This window comes from Lactuca serriola, chromosome 1 (genome assembly GCF_051521515.1).
Source record: "Lactuca serriola cultivar US96UC23 chromosome 1, Lser_US96UC23_V15, whole genome shotgun sequence".
Taxonomy (NCBI): Eukaryota; Viridiplantae; Streptophyta; class Magnoliopsida; order Asterales; family Asteraceae; genus Lactuca; species Lactuca serriola.
Window position 1 is genome coordinate 105,360,845 of NC_136408.1, and position 23,185 is coordinate 105,384,029.

At 35.2% G+C, this 23,185-nt stretch overlaps 1 protein-coding gene across 1 annotated transcript; it reads left to right on the forward strand.

Annotated features, from left to right (window-relative positions):
• The first annotated feature begins 17,155 nt into the window (after positions 1–17,155).
• On the forward strand, positions 17,156–20,134 carry LOC145070392 (F-box/FBD/LRR-repeat protein At1g13570-like). Its single transcript, XM_079017336.1, has 4 exons — positions 17,156–17,216; positions 17,581–18,410; positions 19,493–19,657; positions 19,732–20,134. Exons 1-4 carry the CDS (start codon positions 17,213–17,215, stop codon positions 20,020–20,022), a joined length of 1,290 nt encoding a protein of 429 aa, XP_078873462.1. The 5' UTR covers positions 17,156–17,212; the 3' UTR covers positions 20,023–20,134.
• Positions 20,135–23,185: the final 3,051 nt, after the last annotated feature.

Here is a 23,185-nt window from a genome sequence, read left to right on the forward strand (position 1 = left end):
TAAACTGGGTCGCAAACTCCTTCTAAGTCATCGTCGCAATGGTATCGCCTTCCGATACGAAGTCCACCTCCTCCCACAAATCTCGGGCTCTATCTTTCAAAAGACAAGAAGCAATCTGACCTTCGACCCCTCGGGTTAGAAGCTTGTATGGAAAGTGTTCACCATGTCCGCTAACCACCTCCTACTAGAAATTGGGTCCTTCTCCCCAAAGAACTCGGGAGCTCTACAAGCACGAAACTCGCAGAAGAAAAGAGTGTGAGCCCCTACAATAGCCAAAATCTTTGTGCATAACATGCCCAGACGCTTATCCAAAATCTCCATAATCCCCTCCTTGACCGAACCAAAGATCACAGGAGTCTGCTAAAAAATGTTGCAAGTGATCTCCGATGAGATGAAGTCCCGTGCCTGCTCATCCATCGGCTTAGTACCAGCACATGAGCCCGAACCAGAACCTGAACCTCCTCCACCAGTGCTCATCGCCATACTGAAAAGCGATCATACAATAATTGGAACATACTCAGAGAATCCTCTTCACACAGGCTTCCTAGATTCTCTGTGACTCCCATAGATTCGAGTATGGATCCTGTGATTTTAGTAGTACGGGCCCAATATTACCTTTTATACCTATCGATACTTTCCTCAAGAGTTATTTTGAATCCTCTAAGTCACCTTCTAAAATTGATACTCCAAGTACCTGCTAAACAGCGCAACCCAACCTACTAAAGCACTTCCTAGGCTCTCCTAGGTTCCCGACCTCACCATGCCATCAGCTGTTGAAGAACTCCTACTAATGCCAGCTAACTACTTCATGAATACAGTCACATGCAACAAATCTTAGACAATCCTTCGAGTAAAAGACTCAAGTCTACAATGGATGGACTCAAAAGAGATTTATGCAATCGAGTAAAATCCATCACTCTGAGATTATTTAGCCATTGCAACATATGACTTAACATATTCACTTAATAGTTAACTCACACCACTAAGAGTTCCAAAAAGCACAAAGAAAGCAAAATTCATGCAATGATACTCCAAGCTACAGAACAACAAATGACATCCCAAGCTCACTTACTACAACCCATGCTAGGAATTTCCACTCTCACTGTCGGTTGTCGTATGCATGTAAATTATACACAAGATCAAATAAACTGTCGAATGAATAACTATACCCTAGGACCATAACCAAACAAGGAATAGGAAATAAGGCCAAATCAAACATTTTAGGTCTCTATGATCCTAAAAGTATACAATTTTTAAAACATACACTTAGAAATCACTTCTACTAATATAGATTCAAAATCTAGCATATCATTCAATTTTCCTAGGATACAAGTCATCACATATCAGGCCGATCTATCATGCAATTCCTGAAAGTACCCCTAGAATTATCCAAGCATGTGAACATTTATATCATATGTCACATCAAGATGTAAGGGTATTTTGGGATTTACTTACTTGAGCTCTACTGATTACACGCATCACAACCCCATTTTCTTTATAAAAAAATATATTCAGAAACTTATTTTCATTACAAAATCTTTTTTGAAACTTTTTTTTTTCAAAAGGTTACCAATTCCTCATTTTGAGTTCTTACATACCCAAGAGTGTGCCCGAATCCCTCAAACCAAGGCTCTGATACCAACTTGCAACATCCCGAAAATCCAAGGTAAAGTTTTCATTTTAAAAAAAAATCATACAAAGGAGTTGTTCCAAAACTGATCAAAGTGAATATCTTATTTAAACATTAGAGTAATATCATTAATTTCCAATGCGGAAAACTCAAGGGAATGTTGTGCAATCACGTCGGACCCTTCCCTTTTGAACCGAAAGTACCTGAAACCACAAATATGAAACTGTAACCACAAAGCTTGGTGAGTTCCCCAAAATACCACATACCAAAACATACAAGTATCATGGGCTTCCCCTATGGTCTTTCCTTGCACTATGGAGGGCCAAATCTCGATCTTACATACAAGTTCTATGAGCTACCCCCATGGTCTTTCGTTGCAATGTCGAAAGGAAAGTCTCGGTCTTACATATAATTGTTGGGGAGCAGATATTGGTCTTTAATATAATTGTTAGGGGCTAGATCCTGATCTTTGAAACAATTACTAGGGGCTAGATCCTAGTCTTTAATGCAAGCATCACAAAGACAACTAGCGTTCCACATAACAAGTAATGGGTCAGCATTGGTGCCTTCGACCCATGGATATAGCAAGAAAACTCAACTAACAATCAAAAAGAATAGCTACACCGATCATTGCTCTAAAAGCTTTCTCTACCGGTCACCTATACAATTAACATGAACCTAAATCTCAAACTATAAATCAAATTACCCAAAATTCCCTTAAGTCAAACTTTGTCAAAACCCTGGTCAAAGTCAGAAGTCATACGAGTCGACCGGGTCAACTCAGTTGAGTGCACTGGGCATACTCAGCACATACACGGTGTGTACTAAGCTTGACCAAAAGTCAAGGGGCTGACCACGTATGTGCAGCGTACGTGGTTGCCATCCACCTAATCCATCATGAGCTTAATCCTTTAAGCTCTGTCGTCCAAAATCCAGATATATCCCTTAAATGATGTTCTTAGTTTCCAACTTTATGGTCTTGCATGGCTATTAAGACTTCAACATCCAAAAACCCTAACTTCTTAACCCATTAAGACATCCAAGACCATGCATGGAGGAATACTAGGGACCAAGGTCACATTTTTATGACTCTTAATGACTCCATAACGGATAAAGTTTCTAACTGTATCCAATAGAATGGTCCCAACAAACAAGATCTAGTCTTTACATCTTAAAGGGACCAAAAGTGCATCCTTTTCAATTTAATCCATTAACTCCAAGTCTCCAACCTTCATATCTGAATCAATATGATGTTTAGATGGATAAAGTTTCCAAATTTATCCATAACAAGTTGAAAAACTTTCAAGATCTACTTTATGCACGTAAAGTGACCAAAAGCTCATAACACCCAAAACTAGCTAGGTCTAACAATTTCATCATCAAGATTCAAACTTTATACCTCCAGAAGAAAGATCAAGGTAAACAAGGTCTTAATCTACAAGCTCCAATGCAACCAACGATTATTAAATAAGTTCCATCTTCTCCAAGGTGCACCAATAACACTCCAAACCATTTAAAAACACCTTCTTTTTTCTCACAAGCATCAATCTAGGGTTAGGGTTTCAAGAGAGAGTGTTGGAGAGGTCGATGCTAAGAATAGAATGAGTTTAGGGAAGTTAAGGAGCTTAAATAGGGCTTAAACCATGAAAATAGGGTTTAGGCACTGATCACATATGCCCAACATATTCCTGCTACACCTAGTGTTCCATGGATGCCCTGGTCTGCCCAACGTACTCCTCATATGCCCAGCGTACGCGACTGACCCAAAAATCATATTTATTTCAAACGATCATAACTTCCTCGTTTCAACTCCGATTTCAACAATGTTTATATCTAGGGAAAAGGCATTGAGGATCTCTACAACACTACCTAATTAATTTTGACTTCAAACATACCGAACGGAAATCCATAATTCATAAAAGAAGTCTAAAACACTACTTTTCTCATTTTACCATTTGACTCGAAAGCACAAAGCAAACTCTTGGATCACATCATCTAAATAAACTACATCTAAATGGGTCGAAAACTCTCTTTCCCAAATCCTAAAGCCTTATGATACTTGATCTTCGGGTCACGGACCCGAATTATGAAACGACTCGGAACAGGGTGTCACAATGCATCAAGGCGCTCATAGTGATGTTGAGTTTGATGATGATCATCTCATCTCAAGGAAAAAAGAAGACCTCCTACTTAGGGGGAGTTGATGATTCTGAAGGTGATGGCTTCTCTGTTCCTACCAGTAATAAAAGAAAGCTTAGTGTCAACTTAGAAACATTGGTCAGCGACTGGAGATTTCAAGTTGAAGAGGTCAGACAAATTCTCACTGAGCATAATGCCTCTAAGCAACAGGAGAATATTGAACGTTGTTCCTCCAAGATTAACCTAAAATATGCCCCTACTAAGGGAGGAATTAATGAACAATGCTTATCCAACGTTTCAATAACATGTTTACTCGACAAAAAGGGTTCAAGAGTTTAATGCTCGCATTAACATGAAGAAATTCCAATGTTCTAGCTCGAAGATCTAAACTTGATCCCATCATCAAGGTTAGGTGCACTAAAACTAAGGATAAAACGCTGAAGATTTATCTAATCAGAAAGAAGATTGAATATAAATATATTGAGATTGTATTTGCTTGTTAATTGGTCAAGTATGGCTACATTGAGTGGATTCAGATTCAAGGATATAATTACCAAACATAAAGGTATTCATACTCAGGATCTGAATTTGGAACCGAAACAAATGATCGATGAAGTAAAGAAGTTGAATTTAGTGCCCTCCACTGGTCCTTCTCATCCTTCTACCTCAGTATCAGCTCCAAAGTAAAGGAAATCTAAAAATTCTAAATTTCTTCTTCCTTTTGGCATCGTCTACATCAACAACAAGTTTCCAGTGGCTATTAAGCCAATTCAATATTTGTTTATTCGTGATCCTAGACATGACATCTTCTATCTTGATGAATAAAATCAGATGTGCTTTCAGCACACTAAAGAGCTTCACACTGCTCCCACTGAATATCTATTTCATGTTTACTAGGTCATAAAGAAGTGGAACATGATTATTCTTAGCTGATCTCAACGGAACTAAGAAAGAGCATTGAAGAGCTTTATAACACCCGTTTCTTAGGTAACTTTCATTCATAGCTTAAACATATTTTTTCTAGAAAAAAATGGTCTTACGATGGGTGTAAGTAATGAGTATGCAAGGTGTAAGTCATTAAATGAACGCGGGGACTTTATGCTCTACGCATGGCGTATAACCCCTACGTAGGGCATGATTACTTAGACTCCAAATCCTAATAGTTAGGGTTGAGACACTATTTAAAGATCTTAAGTCCCTTTAGGCCTCACTTATCATCAGCCTCTACCCTCCCAAGCTATCATTTCGAAAACCTAATCCTTTGTGAGCTTGTTTAAGCCTTTTGTGTGTTCTTGGTGCATAATGAAGAAGGAGAAGTCTATCATTTTGGATTGGTGTGGCACAAGGTTGAAGATCCAAATCTTCCATCTCTTTTTCCAACTTCTAGATGTATAAAGTTCTCACCTTTAGAGTTGTATGGTTTAGATCTAAGTTAGATTCTTGGTTTGCAAGCTTTTGGTCCCATAGTTTTATTTTCTTGTGAGTAAAAGCTACTCCACAACTTAAGGTTGTCATTTTATGTTGTTTCTAAGGATCATATGTCATAAAATGAAACTTTTGTTGCTATTCTTCACCCGTGCAAAGGTTTGAGGAAATTAAAGAATGATATAGATCTAGGGTTTCGTATTGGACTCCATTAATCCATGCAAAGGCATAAAGTCAGGAACTTTATCCATTTAGACATCTATTAGATTCAGATTTGAGAGTTGTCTGTTTGGTCTTAAGTTATTAAGGGCTTAATGAGGATGTTGGCAAATTGCAAGGTTATGCAAGGCATAAACCTAGATTATGTAGCACGTAGCATGGCCTGGCCCCGTTTTCTACAAAAAAAAACTCTACATATGATATAGCTAAGGAGTGCACAAGGTGTAACCCCAGAAGAGGAATTGGTCATTTTTAAGGTTTTAGTCCATGTTTGGAAGGGTCTAGAATTGGAAGGGTAAAATGCTATTTTACTCTAGAAAGAGAAAGTATGTAATAGACCCTTTATTACAGATTATCACCCTAATTCCTAATTAGGGTTATTTTGGATATGTATTGTGTGAGGAGGTTCTCATACGAGCAACTCGGGTATGAGATTTATCTATTATTGATTGAGGTGAGTCTCTTCACTATACTTGCAGGTCGAAGGCACTAATGTCGGCACATTGGATTTTGTTTATATGTTGTTATCTATCTTTATGACTCTTTTATGTGTTTGTATGTATGTTTGGGTAGGGCCCACAATATGTGTTGGGCAATTCTCACTACATGTTAAGAACGGGGCCGATGATTACTAGGCGGGGCCCGATGTATGTATGGTATGTGGTATTTTGGAGAACTTACTAAACTTTGTGCTTATGGTTTATTTTTATGTTTTAGGTACTTCTAGATCTAAAGGGAAGGGCTCGGTGGGATTGCATTTCATCTACTAGCGTTCGGTATTTTATGAATTATTTTGTACTCTGATAACTATTTGATACAATTCTATACTTTGATGGGCTTTTTGTGACAACCCGTAATTTATTACGTCATTATAAATCGTTCCCGTTAAATAAAACCGTTTGTATTCAATTTGTTCCGCTAACTTTTGAGTTAAATTAGTTTAATTGTGACTTCTATTTCGGTTTCATAAGTGTCGGGATACATTATAAACATTAAAATATTTTCCATATCCATTTGGAAAATTTTTAGTTTCATCTACGTCGTGATTACGGCAAATTTATCGGGTACGACCAAAAGCACCGTTTAACGTCAGTATCAGGTAGAATTCCACCAGGCCATAAGCTCAACCCCTATATAAGGGATTGAGTGACATCCTTTTGAAGCTTTTTCTCTCTCTTAAAACACTTTCTCTCACTACTCTCTCTCTAAAAATCCGATTTTGATTCAAAAACCCCCCTTTCAAGCCTCAAATTGGTAAGCAATCTATCCTAACTTGTTGTTTAACTTGATTGGTATGCAAATTCATGTTTGAATCACTCAAAACACCCATGAAAAAGTGTTTACGGTTGGGAACACCTCCCATAACCGTGAACACCTCTAAAGAGGGTTTTGAAGCCCCAAAACCCCTCCAAATCACTTCTAGTGCTTAGGTATGGCTTAGAAACCTGCATGCATGAGCTTAGGACCCCAAAATCTTATCATTTGAGGATTGGACATGAGTTTACGGCCCAAGATCATGCTTGGACCGTAAACCCTCATTCATGGACCATAAACACCTTTTAAGGTGTTTTTTTGCCCCCTAAGCACCTCCAAAAGCTTCCATAAGAGTATAGAACCTTATAATCCTTCATGAGATGCACCAAAACATACACAAATGGTTCAAACTTGAGTTTACGGCCCAAGAACATTCTTGGACCGTAAACACCCCTTCTTAGACCTTAAACTCCTCCAAGGGGTGTTAAAGTGCCCTTAGCACCTTGTATGGCTTAGAATTGGACCTAGAACTTTGTATGCTTAACCTACAACCACCAAATCACAAGAATCATGAGCAATCATGAGTTTAAGGCCGTAAAATCATGTTTTTACGGTAGTAAACTAATCAAGAGCATCATCATAGACCGTAAACTCCTTTTCCAAGGTTAATTCAAGTCCCGATCACTTCCTAAGCCATAGAATCAACCCTAGAACCTTCCTTTGTGCATTGTAAGACCATTTAACACCCAAGAACACACCACCCATGAGTTTACGGCTGTAAACTCATGGGGATATGGTCATTGGACTGTAAACTCCCCTAAGGGCTTACTCTTGAAGACTAAACTCCTTATCTAGGCCCTACACACCCTTTGATGTTACCCGGATCACTCCTAACACTTGAAATAAAGTGTATTCGCGCCTTGAAGTGTATATTCTTATCTAATTAGTAGTTCAAAGTCTAATTAGATACAATTGTGTATCTATTCATATTACATAGGAACCTCGCGTGTTATCAAGCCCCGAACTGACACTTAGCTTCCTATCTGACACGTACCTCGTCTGGTGAGTTCATACCCCTACCCTTTTTCAATGTTTTCAATGTTTCAGGGGGGAATACAAGCAAAAGTACAAGGATAACTTGTAATTAAACTTATTATATCATTTGAATCGTTTCACATTCCGTATGCTTTTAACAATGGAAACAGTATTAACCAACCGTTTAACCTATATAGTTAGTTTTCAAACTGTTTGTGAAACTCTTTATAAACTGTCATGTTTTATATTTCACAAATGATTTGTTCCATGTCATTACTATTAAGAGCATTAGATTAGTACATTTGATTTATCCTCGGTTACACTCCACAGAGATACGCGAGTGGAGGATCATTGTTTGTAACAAGATTATTCCGTATTATTACTTGTAAATTTGTTATTCTTAAAAATTGGAGACACATCCTTGGAAACACTCCACAGAGATACGCGAGTGGAGGACCGCCCCTATAACCAGAATCTCCTGGAGGGAGAGCGTGACTTGAGTGTATAGATCTATACGGGGCTGACTACCCCGCACCTGACTGCTAGCTACAGTCAAACCGAAAGGTTTAAGGGTGACGAAAGTCATAAAATGATATTAGACTTCTTATTGCCATATCTAGTCTATCGTATGGTTATGGAACTCGCAATTTGGATAACAGAGATTTACTAGTTAGTAATGATGAACTTAGTAATCGGTTTACTTCCTATTTATTAGTTTTATATACGTGTTAAAACTAATGTACTTTACAAGAACAACCAGGTTTTCAGAATACATCTCTTAACACTTCAAGTATGGTAGATACTTGTACATTTCATTTCAGATTGGTAACCAACTTTTAGGAAAATAAGGGTTTTTCCTGGGATAACTGAACTGTTCATAACCAGATTTGTGTAACAAACGGATAACTAAACTTTACTTATAAGAAAATATGGGATTTTCTTGCTTAACAACATTTTCAGAAAAACCAAAGGAAACTTGTTCATTTTCAGAAAACGAACCACTTATGAACTCACCAGCTTTATGCTGATTTTCAAACTGCTTGTATTCTCAGGTCTGCATTAGACAGGTACCCCGCGATCTTTTGGAAAGGACGGAGCGTATAGAAGACTCGTCTTAGATTTTCTTCATATATACATATGTATAACACTTGTAACACTTTACTTTCAAACAAATGTAAATTTTCATATGTAATGTAATGGTTGTTTACTTTGCTTACTATGTACATTGGTTGTGATACTTAACATGACGTCACCTCCGCCCCGGAACGATTCCGCCTTCGGTTTCGGGGTGTGACACTTTTGGAATGAAAGAATGGTTAGTTATGTTGACTTAAAAATAAAAATGTTTACTTGTTAATTTGGGATGTTACAAGTTGGTATCAGATTCTTGGTTTGAGGGATCCGGACATACTTTCGAGTGTTTCTAGACTTAAATTGAGGAAATGATAAATTTTTAAAAGAAAATGATTTTCAAAAAAGGGGTTTTATAAAGAAAAAGGGTGTCATGCATGCAATCAGCCGAACTCAAGTAAGTATTTCCCAACATACCCATTCATGTTTATGTGTTTGAGTATGTGTATATGTGTAAAGCATGCTAGATTAGGGGTAAGGATATGCTCAAAATAGTATGATGGAATGTTAGGAGAGATGCATTTGTATGCCTACTCCATGAGCCTTTAGAATTGCATGCTATTATGAATTACAAATAATTGGATAGAGTAGCCTAATTAGTCAGTGCACTGGTTAGAACTTGATGCTCGAATGTTGCTTGCTTTCTGATTTTAGGAACCACCATTAGTAGAAGTTAACTATCAAGCGAATATTTTGTGTTACATGTGACAAAAATTAGATAATTTTAGAAGGTTATGTTTAACTCTATTGTGCAGCTCCTGTATGAGTCCAACCGTTGTAGTGTGAGACCTTACAGTCGAAGAATTATCTAGTGTTTGTTGTATGTAATTATATTCATAAGGTGGTTAACGGTGTTAGTGGGAGTTTTTTAAACAGCTGATGGCGGAAAGGGTGTGAAAGGAATCCTAGGAGAACCTATAAAGTATGTTAGCTTGGCATCTGCATTGTTTAGTAGGAGTGGCGAATGTTTGGTAGTAAGGGAGTCACTTAGTGGAATTGGGGAGACCATTAAGGAAAGTACGGATAAGTATGGAAGGTAGTATTAGGCTCGTATTGTTGAAAGCACATGATTTGTACTCGAGTCATGGGAAATCACAAGGATGCTAAGGAACTCTCGGTGTGGGATTCTTAGAATGTTTTCTGATGGTTTAAATTGTTTATTTTCAGTATGGTGGTCACTTGTGGAGGTTTTGATTCTAGTGATGCACCAAGTGCGGGCTCTGGGGCCGAACTAAATGATGAGCAAATGCGAGAGTTCATCTCGTCTGATATTACTTACGGTATTCTGGAGCAGACTTATGTGATCTTTGGGACAATCAAGGAGGGCATTATGGAGATTCTAGATGTGCATCAGGCCATATTCTGTACTGAGATAACGACTATCGAGGGGTCCTTTCTCTTATGATTTTTATACGTTTCCATTTGTCACACCCCTGGCCAAGGCGGCGGAACACGTTGGGCTGTGCAACTAAGTTCATGGAGCATAGATAAAATGAATATATAGCACTAGTACAACAATAAACAAAACATCATTTATATTCCATCTTGGTGTTTGAATACATGATTCTTACATATAATAGTATAATATATGAATTGCCTTAAACAAGTAGGTGGACATAACAAAAGGTAGTAAACTAAATTGCCTAAGATCCCTGATTATCTGCCATTTGAATTTGCTTGATTACTAATTTCCTGAGTGTAGTTTTGAGGGTCAACACAAGGATGCTGAGGGTTACAGGTTTTCTGCTAGCAGCAGTAATAATACTTTTAAAAGTGTTCAAAAAGTATTTTCTCTATAAGTAAACCATATTTAAATAAGCTTTGAAAAATCCAAATAGTGTTTTGGTATAAGTAATTTCATGCTTAAGACGATTTTTAAACGAACCAAGTTTACGAGTTGTAGTAAGATATATATATATATATATATATATATATATATATATATATATATATATATATTCGATTTAATGTTTGTAGTGAGTTCTATAAATGAGCTATATGACATGAGTGTACCCCATTACAACACTTCATTGGACATTTTAGTAACGTTTGTAGACACTTATCACCTGCTTCGATTGATCAGTCGAGGTTGTAGCTAGCAACCACAGGTGAGGATGTCAACCCCGTATAGGTCTATACATATGTATCTCGCTCTGAAGATTAACAATTATAGTAGTATAGGTATGCTAAGTGATTAGACTCAGCTAATGAATAATGTCTCACTAAAAATCCCTTAATTAAAAAGTTTGTGAATAACTCTCAACCCTAACTTAATTGTGGGTAAGTTCTATGCATAATGAATTTCATTGTATCAAGTTTATAAAAGCCGAGTATGTTTGACATCTATGTAAAGTATAAGGCACTAACTTTTATAACAATTATGTTTCATTCATAGACTATATAGTAAAAGGACATAGGTTATTTCAATAGTTGTATTCTTCTAACAATATGTCATACTAGGATGTTTGAGTTTAAGGCAATAATGTTTACTTATAATATATAAGTGTTAAATAATGTTTTGTAACTAGTATGTACATACGACGACTAGACATGAAATAATGGAGGGTAGGATCATTTTAGCAATTAATCCATTTTGAAATTCAACAACCCAAACGCCCCTTCAAACCAGATTCCCCGTACCGTAAGCAGTTAAAACGTTCTGTAATAATATTTTTGTATAAATTATAATAGCCAGTACATGTACTCTCCCCCAAAATAAGTAAATACAAAAGAGGTTGTGAAACTCACCATAATGTATGATTGTTGATTTTTCTCGAGAGTAGACGTGAGAAAATCGGGATGTATTGCTGTAAACACGATACTCCGAGATAAATTTGGTTTCCTAAGGAAATATTAATATAAATTAATATGTGGAGGGTATTTGATATTTTAATTAAGTAAATGACTTATTTAATATTTTCCAAAGTTTAGTTAGTCTAAAATTTATTTTCAACCAAGAATTATTGAAATAAATTTTATCTAAAAATTATATTTTATATCTTCCAAAATTTTATTTAATAAATTATAATTAAAATGATTGGAATGGAACCACATTTGATAATTATTCCCAACCAAGGGGTTTTTTTGAACATTTGGAATAAAACTTTAGTCTTAGGGCTTGTTTTATAAACATTTTTGAAAAGGGGGTTAAATGTATTTAAATAAAATAGTAGTTTTGAGTCTTGGGTCTTGATGTAAAAGTAATTCTAAATGAGGGTGGTTTTTGCACACATTAAATGGTGTTTGAAAGGTTTAGGACTAATATTGAAAATAATTTCAAAATGAGGGTCAAGGGAATTAATTTGGAATGAAGGTTTGGTTGTTTAACCGAATTAGAATCACATTTGATTAGGAGGTTTAACAACTCTTGATTCCTCCGTTCACGTCAACATGTATACACCCACATTCATTTGGTCCTTGTGACTTCAACACTTGATGAAATGACATGAAACAAAAACCAAAATTGTAAAGGACGTGGAGGGTTATACCTACAACCAAACAGGGCGGCGAATGGTGGTGGCAGATGGCGGCAAGAAGGCTCCAAAGGTGGTGGCATATGGCGATTTTTGAGAATTTATCCTTTGCTTCTCTTTTTCTGTTTTGAGTTGAAATTGACAAAGGAGAAGGGCTGAGCTGATGGTGATGTTCAAGGGGAGTTATAAGGGTGGTTTTGGTTGTATTTTGGGTGGCGGAGTGGTAGTTTGTGGTGATTTGTGGGTATTTGAAACCGAGAGAGAAAGTGAGAGTCTAAAAGAGAAGGACATATTGATATTGAGATAGAGGGAGAAGATGAAGAAGATGGCTAATGTTGTGAGTGATAAATGAAGTTTCATGAGTCTCTATTTATAGTGTAAGGGTCTTATGTGAGCTTAGAGGAGCACCATGGCTAAAATAATTGTTTTGTACTCTTATATGCAAGTGTGAACTCAAGTTGGAGAGGGAGGAAGAGGAAAGGCCTATGTCACATAGGTTTGATCCAAGGAAGGAAGCAAGAAAGGCTAAGAGTTGGCCTTACACTCTTGGATAAGGCTTGTGGGTCCTACATGATGTCGTGCCTTCCTTTAATGCCCAAAAAACCAAGTTATTTTGGTGTATCGGGATCCATATGTCGAGAATTTTTTTCCAAAAGTATTGTTAAATAAAGTTTAATTCAAGGATTCAAAGAACTCGAACAAATTGATTTTTGGAGTTATGGAACTCTGGTGTAACGTTCCAAAAAATAAGACTACAAATTTCGATTCTTGAATTAATTAAAACCATTATCCAAAATAATATCATGAAAACCATTGTGAATTAGAGTGTATCAATAAACATCCAAGTACATCAGAGTCATGTAATATGTGGATCAATGTGGTGTGTGCAATGCAGTCATCTCGAGCTCTTCCCTTTCAAAACAGAAGTACCTTAAACATAAACTAAAAACCGTAAACACAAAGCTTAATGAGTTCCCCCAACATACCACATACCATGCAAACATACAGTTAAGCATATATGGGTGCTAGCATTCCATTTCGGTCTATTTCAACTGGATACTATCAAGCATATATGGTTGCTTGCATTCCCTTTCGGTTTATTTCAACCGGATACTATCAAACATATTTGGGTGCTTTCATTCCCCTTCGATCTATTTCAACCGGATACTGTCAAGCATATCTGGGTGTTTCCATTTACCTTCAGTCTATTTCAACCGAATATTGTCAATTAACATATATGGGTGCTTGTATTCCCCTTCGGTCTATTTCAACCGGATACTATCAAGTATATATGGTTGTTTGTAATCTCCTTTGGTCTATTTCAATCAAATATCGGGTCTATTTCACCCCTACCACTACTACATAATATCAAAATCAAATAACCATAGAAACATAAACAAATACTAGCATACCAGACAATTATCATAAAGACAATCATCTTACTATAAGCATCAACTAGTGGGTCGGCATTGGTGCTTTCGACCCACGAGTATAGTGAAGGTAACTCACCTCAAGCTGCCGAATTTCTCAGGTACAAGCTCGGACTGCTGAAATCCTCGTGCCAACATCATGAAATATTACCAAATTAATGATTGGTCTACAAACCATAGCGGGAATCCAAGTCCGAATGTCCAACACTCAGGGTAAATGTCTATTTTAACCTTTTCTCACTAGGTCTGACATTCGAGGCCCAAACTATTAGCATCAAGAGCCCAATATGGACCAACTTCCTAATTAGGCCCAAAACCCATCATAGGCCTAATCCAAGGAGGCCCAAAATCATAAAAGATACCCAAACCTCCAAATGGGCCCAAGCACAAAAGACCCACAGATAGAAAACCAAGGCCTAATAAGGCCCAAAACCACATCTCACGTCGTGACTAGTCCTTGGTCACGTCGTGAAAGTTTACTTGATCAAATCCCACTCATCACACTTCAACCCAGCCAACTCAGTTAACAAATGCTACCCAAGTTGGCATCACGACGTGAGAAGCCTATCCTCACATCGTGAGCCCCAACCAGTTCTCCGGAAACAGGACATAAACACCTCTCACATCATGTGACCTTGTGTCTCACATTGTGAGAACGGTCTAAGGAAAAAGATCCAACTTTTAAGTCCTTAATCCATTAAGCCTTCAACCCCAATTCTTTCATACGCTAAAAAGGACCCCAAAGGCCAATAAAAATCATTACTTGATGGACAAGCATGCCCCATGCATGTCCTAAACCCATCTTAAGTCAAAATTGATGGGTTTTTTTGGTAAAACAAATAAACTAGAAAACAATTCCTAAGTTCACATGCAACCTACTTTGGATCTATGTTTTAACTATTGAACATACAACTTTGATTTACAAAACAAGAACCCTAGAGGAGAGAGGCTAATTTCGAAATTAACAAACTAGGGTTTAACATTAACATACCTTTCAATTGTTATAGCAAACAGTTGATAATTCCCTTGATCTTAATCTTGATCTTCTTGGAAGCTTAGCACCACAAGTGTAATGCCTCTAATGGAATCACACCCAAGCTAGCAAGAAGGAAAGTAGAAGAGAGAGGGGAGAGGGATTATGCAAAATTTTGGCCCTTAGGGTTTCTTCAAAAGAAAGAGTGACCAAAATATGAACCAGAAGGCTCCTTATATAGCTGAGGGATCTAGGGTTTAGGGAAAACCCTAGTTATCCTTTGCTTAGGGCCTAAACAAACCCAAGGGCCTTATCCAAGCCCCTATGGACGATATTATTAGGGTTTCCCCTAAAGATTTCGTCCACCCTCATCCAAGGGGGTTCTAGAGCCTTCCACTCAACTGTTACATAATTGCAAACTAGTCCCTGCACTTTATAATTAATTCTTTTAACCCCAAAATTAATTCTAATTAATTTCTGGCTAACAATTAATTAAACAAAATGATTTCTTATTAATATATTAATATTTTAACTTATTAATAAATTCATTTATATTAATTTATTAATCTTATAATAAATCAATATCTCTCATTTTCCTTGTCCGGTTGCTAGGTTTGAGGGCAACCCAAAAGGACTGTGTTGCTATTAATTCAAGTAGATACCAATTATAGTTATGGGCTTAGACACCTAATCCAACAAAAATAAAAAGAAATGGTCCCAAACTCAAGCAAGATTCATAGATTACAACTACACTTCAGATCTATAAGATTGAATCATAGAGAATGACTCATTGATCCATAAAGTTGCCAACTTTATGGATCCTAAGCATGCAATCCAACACAAACATCCAAAAAGAAGCTTAGAACTTAGATCTAACAATTTGAACTCGTAAAGATTGACTCTTGGAAACTTACAATGGTCCAAAATGTGCACAAGATGATTATGATGAAGCCTCTTTTCTGAACCAACACTCTAAAACCTCTTATTCTCCTCCTTCTAGCCACCAAATCACCAAAATGGATTAGGGTTAAGGTTTCCAGTGTTAGAGGAAGGTGGAGGCTGAGAAATGAACCCTAAAACCGAATTAAGTGGACTTAAATACCTGGAAAACTCTAAAAGTTCATGGGCTTGGGCTGCAGCGATCCTAACGTCGTGAGCTCAGTTTTCCCCCAAATCATTCTCAACTTCGAACAATCATAACTTCTTTGTTTCAACTCCGAATTCGACATTCTTTATATCCATGAAAGGGTCTTGGAGAGCTCTACACTCCTATATCGATACATTTAGCTCACCACATGTTCAACTGAAGACCTTAACCCTTGCATGTGGCCTAACACATAACTTTCCCCAGTCCATTCCCAGTTCCAAATACACAATTCATTGGCCTTGATCCTCTTACCAACAATAACATCTTTCAATAAAACCCAAAACCTTACTTCCTTAAAATCCCCAAAGCCTACATACAACTGAATTATGGTTCGCAATCATGAATCATATAACAATCAGAAACATGATGTTACATCCGAGAAATCGCGTTTAAAGTTTTGCGTCTAAAAAGCCCTTAACGCTCGATTTTTTGATTTTCGCAAAAATTTTTGCTAAAAGTATTTTGAATATGAAATTAAATGTTAAGCTATATCCTAAGTCCAAAAACGCTCTCGAAATTTCCATCGGAGGTGTGTAAGCGCCTCAACAGATCGATTCGATTTTATACGATTAAAGAAAAACAATGTTTACTGTCTATTTTATTAAAATTGTCGTATCTTTTGCATACGAACATCGTTTTGGATGTTCTTTATATTTTTGGAAACAAGGTAACAGGTACTATAATATTTTAATGTTTGTTTTGTTCAAAACCACTTAATACGAAATTTCAATTTTTCAGACGCATTAATTCAAAGCGGAGACCAAAGTTGTCAATACCACAAACTGTCATGACCAAAGTCTAAAGTCCTAAAGTTTACAAATTTGGCATTCCACGATTTATATGTATATATAATAAAAATAATAATAAAGCTCTAAGTTTTTTGGAAGCATATATAATTAAACCTGAAATATCATGCATACGTCATGTTCACTATCGATGCTAGCATCACATGAACCGCCATCTCACATTACTCGGAGACGCTTTCATAATTTCCAAAATAACGTTGTTGACGTCGATTCGAAATTTTGATCATGCAAATGCCAATAAAAACATGGATGACCAAATAAGATCAAACAAAGTAGTTTGTTGGCCAATTTATTATTTTCTTAAAAATAGCTAAGCATGTAGATTTAACAATTTATCGACCAAAATCGATTTAAAATCTTGCAATAGGACAAAATTTATACATAAAATTTCACTAGACCTAAACAAACAATTGTTAAAACATATATACCAAATTTGTAATTACGTCCATATTTAATTCATTGGCAGGTTGGTGGGCAACATACCCTAAATTGTAAATTCCCAGTTGTTTGACATTCTAATTCGGTCGCTCCAAGCGTATCTCCATTCTCGATGGGTAAGTTTCTACTTCATAAACCTAAGTATTCAGTTCTCGTACAACAAATGTCGATATCCTTTTACTGTTGTGTCGATTTATTTGTGAGATTTCGGTCGAATTATGCTCTTTATGCTTTCTTTTCCTCGATCCAGTTGAATCCGCAAACTCTGTTTTTGTAAAATTCATTGTCAATTATCACGTATCCATGGAAAACATAAATCAAGAAACCGATTTGAGAAGATCTATTACATACGATTTGAAACATAATCGGATAGTTGCTAATTATGCAAGTCAGCAAGTATTAAAGGGTTTAAGCTAGGTTTTTCGTGTATATTATTTAGTCATGTAATTTCATTAGATTTATATCCCATTTTTATGACAGGGAAACGTAAAAGGAGATCTGTAACTTTTAATGGAGAAGATAGAATCAGTAACTTGCCAGAGCACTTAATAGACTCAATCTTAGAGCGGGTCCCATTTGAAGATGCTGTAAAAACAAGCATTATATCAAAAAAGTGGAGGTACAAATGGACCTCAATGAAGGTGTTGACTTTTGATAACCACTTCAATGCAAAAATTGCAAAAAGTGGAGCTTTTGATTACAATGAATATATAAACACCATAAACCAAGTGTTAAACCTTCACAAGGGTCCTATCTCAAAATTTGTTATCCATATACCACCTATGTTTCTTGATAGCTTCGAAGAAATTGATGAATGGATGATGTTCTTATCAAGAAACAATGTGATAAAACTCGTTCTTTATAATTCAAATCGACGTTATGAGCTTCCTTCTCATGTGTATTCATGTTTAGGATTAACGGAGTTGATATTGGAGAATTGTTACTTCAATCCACCACTTCAGTTTGAAGGGTTTCTTAATCTTGAAGAACTTTTTCTTGAGCATATTGATTTTGGGGAGAATTTAAGTGGAAATCAGATCAACTTACCACAACTTAAGAATCTCTCTTTTCGTGAGTGTATGAATGTTCACAATTTCAACATCAAGGCTACAAAGATGAAGAGTTTGATTCTAGTCACGTGTCCTGATGCTAATTTGCTACAGTTGTTGGAAAATCCTTCTATTGTTGTGTTTGGTGTATCTTTTCGGACTTTTGAAGATTTTGATAGAGTTGAGATGATAAATTCCATCAGCTTTTTAAGTAGCTTAACAAGAATTGAAGACTTCTTAATCGAGGGTAATTTTCTTAAGGTATGATACGAAAGTAAACTTTAAATGCTTTCCATTTACGCTTCCTTAATTACCCGTATATAACATTTATCAAAATGTTATACGTGATTGAGTATTGACAAGGCTAATTTAAATTTCAAACTATTTGGTTTTTTTAGTGAATTGCATTTTTGGTCCCTGTAGTATTCAAATAGATAAAATGACAGAAATGGTCATTGTAACTTATTTTACAAAAATGTTCTTGTGTTTTATATACAAAATGACAGAAATGGTCCCTGTGTGAGATTTTGCTTACAGAAATGGTCCTTCTGTAAGAAAATTACACAAACGATCCCCGTCTATGAAAAATTACAGAAATGTTCCCTCTATAGGAAATAGAAAAAGTTACAGAAATGAACCCTGCGTAAGATAAAGGTACAGAAATGGTCCCTCTGTGACTAAATTAACGAAATGATCCGTGTCAAAGACAATTACAGAAATGGTCCCTCTGTAGGAATAGAAGAAATTACAGAAATGATCCTTGTGTAAAATAAAGCTACAGAAATGGTCCCTCTGTGACAAAATTACAGAAACGATCCCCATCTAAGACAAATTTACAGAAATGGTCTCTCCGTAGTCTGTAGGAAATATACAAAATGATAGAAATGATCCCTGTGTAAGATAAAGCTACAAAAATGGTCCCTCTCTGACAAACATACAGAAACGATCCCTATCTATGACAAAATTCATAAATGTTGCCTCTGTAGGAAATAGACAAGACTACAGAAATGATCCCTGTGTAAGATAAAGCTACAGAAATGGTCCCTACATGACAAAATTATAGAAACGATCCCTGTCTAAGACAAAATTACAGAAATGGTCCCTGTATAAAGATAAAGTTACAGAAAGTGTCCCTGTGTAACAAATTTATTTAAATAGTGCCTATATATATGAAAAAAATTATAGAAATGGTCCGTGTGTGTAAAGACAAAATTAAAGAAATTATCTATGTTTAACAAAATTACAAAAATGGTCCCTCTCACTGCAACACACTGTCTTAAAACCCTGGATAGATGTATTTCTCACGTTTTTATGCAACTTAAAATCTCACTTTCACCTCATAGTTTTTGTCTACAGAAGAGATTCCAAAGTGGCTTCCATTATCGATGAACAGCTTAAAACGTTTAGTGTTGCAAGATTTTGAAGTTGGTGATTTGGATCAACTTCATGTTGCTCTTTGTTTGCTTCGAAACTCACCAAATCTAGACACATTACGTGTGCACTTTGAGGTTGTTAACTAAAAAATGCTAAAATTAGATTTTATTTTATATGTCACAAGAGTTGAATTTTTATGTTTTTTCAGGAGCCTCGATATTTTGTGGGCCTAGCTTTAGATCATTTCAAAGCTGCAAACTGCTTGGACTATACTTTGAAACAGTTAAGGACTGTGGAGATAACATGTTTAGAAGGATTAGAAGTGGAACTGCTTTTTATAAAGCTTCTACTTGCTCATTCACCTAATCTTGAGAATATCTCCATTACACTAATTGGACGTCTGACTTTTCGACGAAGATTTGCGATTGCTAGACATGTTATGAGTCTCCCTCGAGCCTCACCAAAAGCAGAAATCATCTACTTGAATCCCGAGAAATAGTTATATAAGAATATGTTCAACTTGAAATTGTTGTTTAGCATTATGCTTTTCATTGTTGTAAACATAGTGGAATTGGTTGTTTTTCTTTTTATTCCCCTTGATTTGTTTGACATGGGTTATTTTCGATAGAAGTGTCAAGTATGATGGATTTTTTTTAGTTTACATTACTTCAAATGGTTTATTGTTGTCTCAAAATCATAGGATCAACTGCAATCTCTATAAAAAAAACTGTGATTTTTTTTTTTTTTTCAAAATTTTAAGTACAATGTTATAATTGTGTGATTATTTTTGAAGTGCAATGTTATAATATAAAAAACTTGAAAACAAATTGCTATAATTAATAAACAAAACAATGAAAGTTTCTTGATATCTCTTGCTTTTAACTGTAAATAAAAATCTCACTTTTGCTTCAGAGTCTAGTTCCTGAATGCATGAAAGAGCCCTACACATGCTTGTCGGTATTATAGACTTTGTGGCTAAATTGTCAACAATTCAACATGACAGTTTTATCACCTTCATGGTAAAGATTATCTTTGATGCTTGTGAAAAATATTTAAGATGTTATCCATTTCTTTTTAAAGACGATGACTTAATGTAAAAAATAAAACAAAATAAAATAATTCAATGGTTTTTAAAGGTAAAATGATAAAACTCAAGCGGGGAAAACGGTGGGTTTTGTAACAAAAATACAAACATTCTAAATTTGGGAAAATTTCAATGTTAAATATGTATCAAATACACGCATTCTAAATTTGGTATATAGAAGAAATCACAAACAAATCATTTTAGAAATAGTTTCCTTGCAGCTATCATATAAAACTTATTAAGTATTAACCAAGTTATAAAATATTGATAATTCTTTAGTTCTTACAATTCTGAAAAGTTGATAAATCCATTTGTGTCGCTTCCTTACAAATTGTAATTAATCACTTAGAATGTTAACTCAAGATTACGTTAACATATTAACTTGTTCCGGTGACGGGTATCGGGGCGGAGGAGGAGGGGGTTAGTTATTTTCTAGGGAATAGTTTTTTATCAACAGTTACTTATCTTTTATAAATGTGTACCCATGCAAAGGGAAGATGACGAATGGTTCCTTTAAAAAAAAATAGTTTTCTATCGAAAACATATGATTTTGTGTGTAAACGTCATTTTATACTCACGTCATTGAAAACAAAGGCGTATCTTTTAACTGATACTTCCATGAGGGCGTAAGATGTAAACTTGTCCAGGTAATATGCTTCTAGACAATGACACATAAAGTTCACATGCTTTGCGTGATCGATCTAATCACAATGGTATATTTGATGCTTAACAATAGTTTTAATTGAACTTATTGGTCTCAACTCTTAATGCAAATGTCGAGTTAACTTACTTGCTTGAAGACTTAACCGTTAAAGTTTATATAAATAATGATATAATGATTTATTTTCAAAATATGATAAGGTTAAGACTATCTTATTGACAACCAAAACTATAGAGCTGACAAAAATCGACCTAACAAACAAACCCAACCCGAGCCCCATTTATTTTTATTTTATTTTATTTTATATTCTAGTCGAAAGACACATAAGGGTCAATTTATAAAGTTCAACAAATTTATCTAAACAACATTGTAATGCATTGAAAGGATTAAAGACCGTCCAAATATTTATTTCTTTAATACAAGCAAACTTTGGGATCTTTTTTCATTTTTCTAAATAATATTATTAATGTAATAATATAATTTTTTTCAGATTTATCCAAGAAATTATTTTACACAAAACCATCACAACTTACTATTATTTGTAATTAATCTAATCCAACCACTTCCAAAAGGTGGATATAATCACCCATTTTTAACTGTTACATAATCTTATCAGTTTTAACTTTTATGTTAAATAAGGGTAGAATATGATTACAAAAGAGATACAAATAAATCACAGAACCTTGTTGGTCATCAAAAAGAAAAAATACACCCAAAAAACAAAGTTGCTTAATCTTATCAATTTTAACTTTTATGTTAAAGAAGGGTAAAATATGATTACAAAACAAATATAAATAAATCACAGAACTTTGTTGGTCACAAAAAAAGAAAAAATACAACAAATTAAAAACAAAGTTGAGAAGAGAGACATATTTATTGCAAACATATATGTGTATTGAATCTATTCGCAAGCACATGCTGAAAACAAACCTATTATCTATCAGTGGTGGAGTTATAAGGGACGGTGGAGTACTATAACATCCCCAAAAAATTGTTATTTATAATTAAAAACATTATTTGTAAACATGTTTTATGTTATTGTATCTCCAACTAAAAAATTATACCATGTTTTTAATACACGAGATATGATAACTATACAAAATATATCATTTACGGTTACTACAATAATGATAGAAAGAGCTTTTCGGAATGACATATGTCAAAAATAAATTGCAGAATAGCACGGATGATCAAGTTGTAAACGATTGTTTATTCAATTTTTTTAAAAGAATGTGTTTTTACAAGTGTTTCATAATAATAATATTGACCGATTTCAAGACATGACTAGACAGATTCAATTGTAACGTTTGCTTAAATTATATATATATATATATATATATATATATATATATATATATATATATATATGTTTCGATTTACCACTATAAATGTTAAGAAACTCTTTGAACATATAATTTTGAATCTGGAAAAAGATTATATACCCCCTATTAAAATTCCTTGCTCCACCACTGTTACCTATGCCTTCTAGTTGCAACTTTAATGACTTTTGTATACCATATATATCCTGCTCACTTTGATATAACATTTTGTTTGATATGTTTAAGCATTGAAACTGTTATACACATGCACACATAATTATAAACAACAAAATGTAAAATATATCTTACCATTATAAGCACCAAAATTTTCAAATTACTAAATATTTCTATATATGCTGCAAGAAAAACCATCTCAAGAACGAGCTACAAGCCAGAACAACGGTGACGGGATGTAGTGAGTTGGTTGTCGTGGTGGCATTTAGGGCTTTTTATAGAAAGAAAGAGATGCCAACAATGGAAAGGGTAAACTGTGATGGTGCTCTGTTGGTGGCAGGGTGGTAAGTGGTTTGTGTTTAGGGTTTTTTTAGCGAGGGAGGGAGAGAGTCTTCCAAGAACCAAGCACATCCATATGCTTTTT

Coding starts and splice junctions, on each gene's coding strand:
- LOC145070392 (XM_079017336.1), top strand. Junction 18,411..19,492: donor TCGAGGGTAATTTTCTTAAG/GTATGATACGAA, acceptor TTCACCTCATAG/TTTTTGTCTACAGAAGAGAT. Junction 19,658..19,731: donor CATTACGTGTGCACTTTGAG/GTTGTTAACTAA, acceptor ATGTTTTTTCAG/GAGCCTCGATATTTTGTGGG.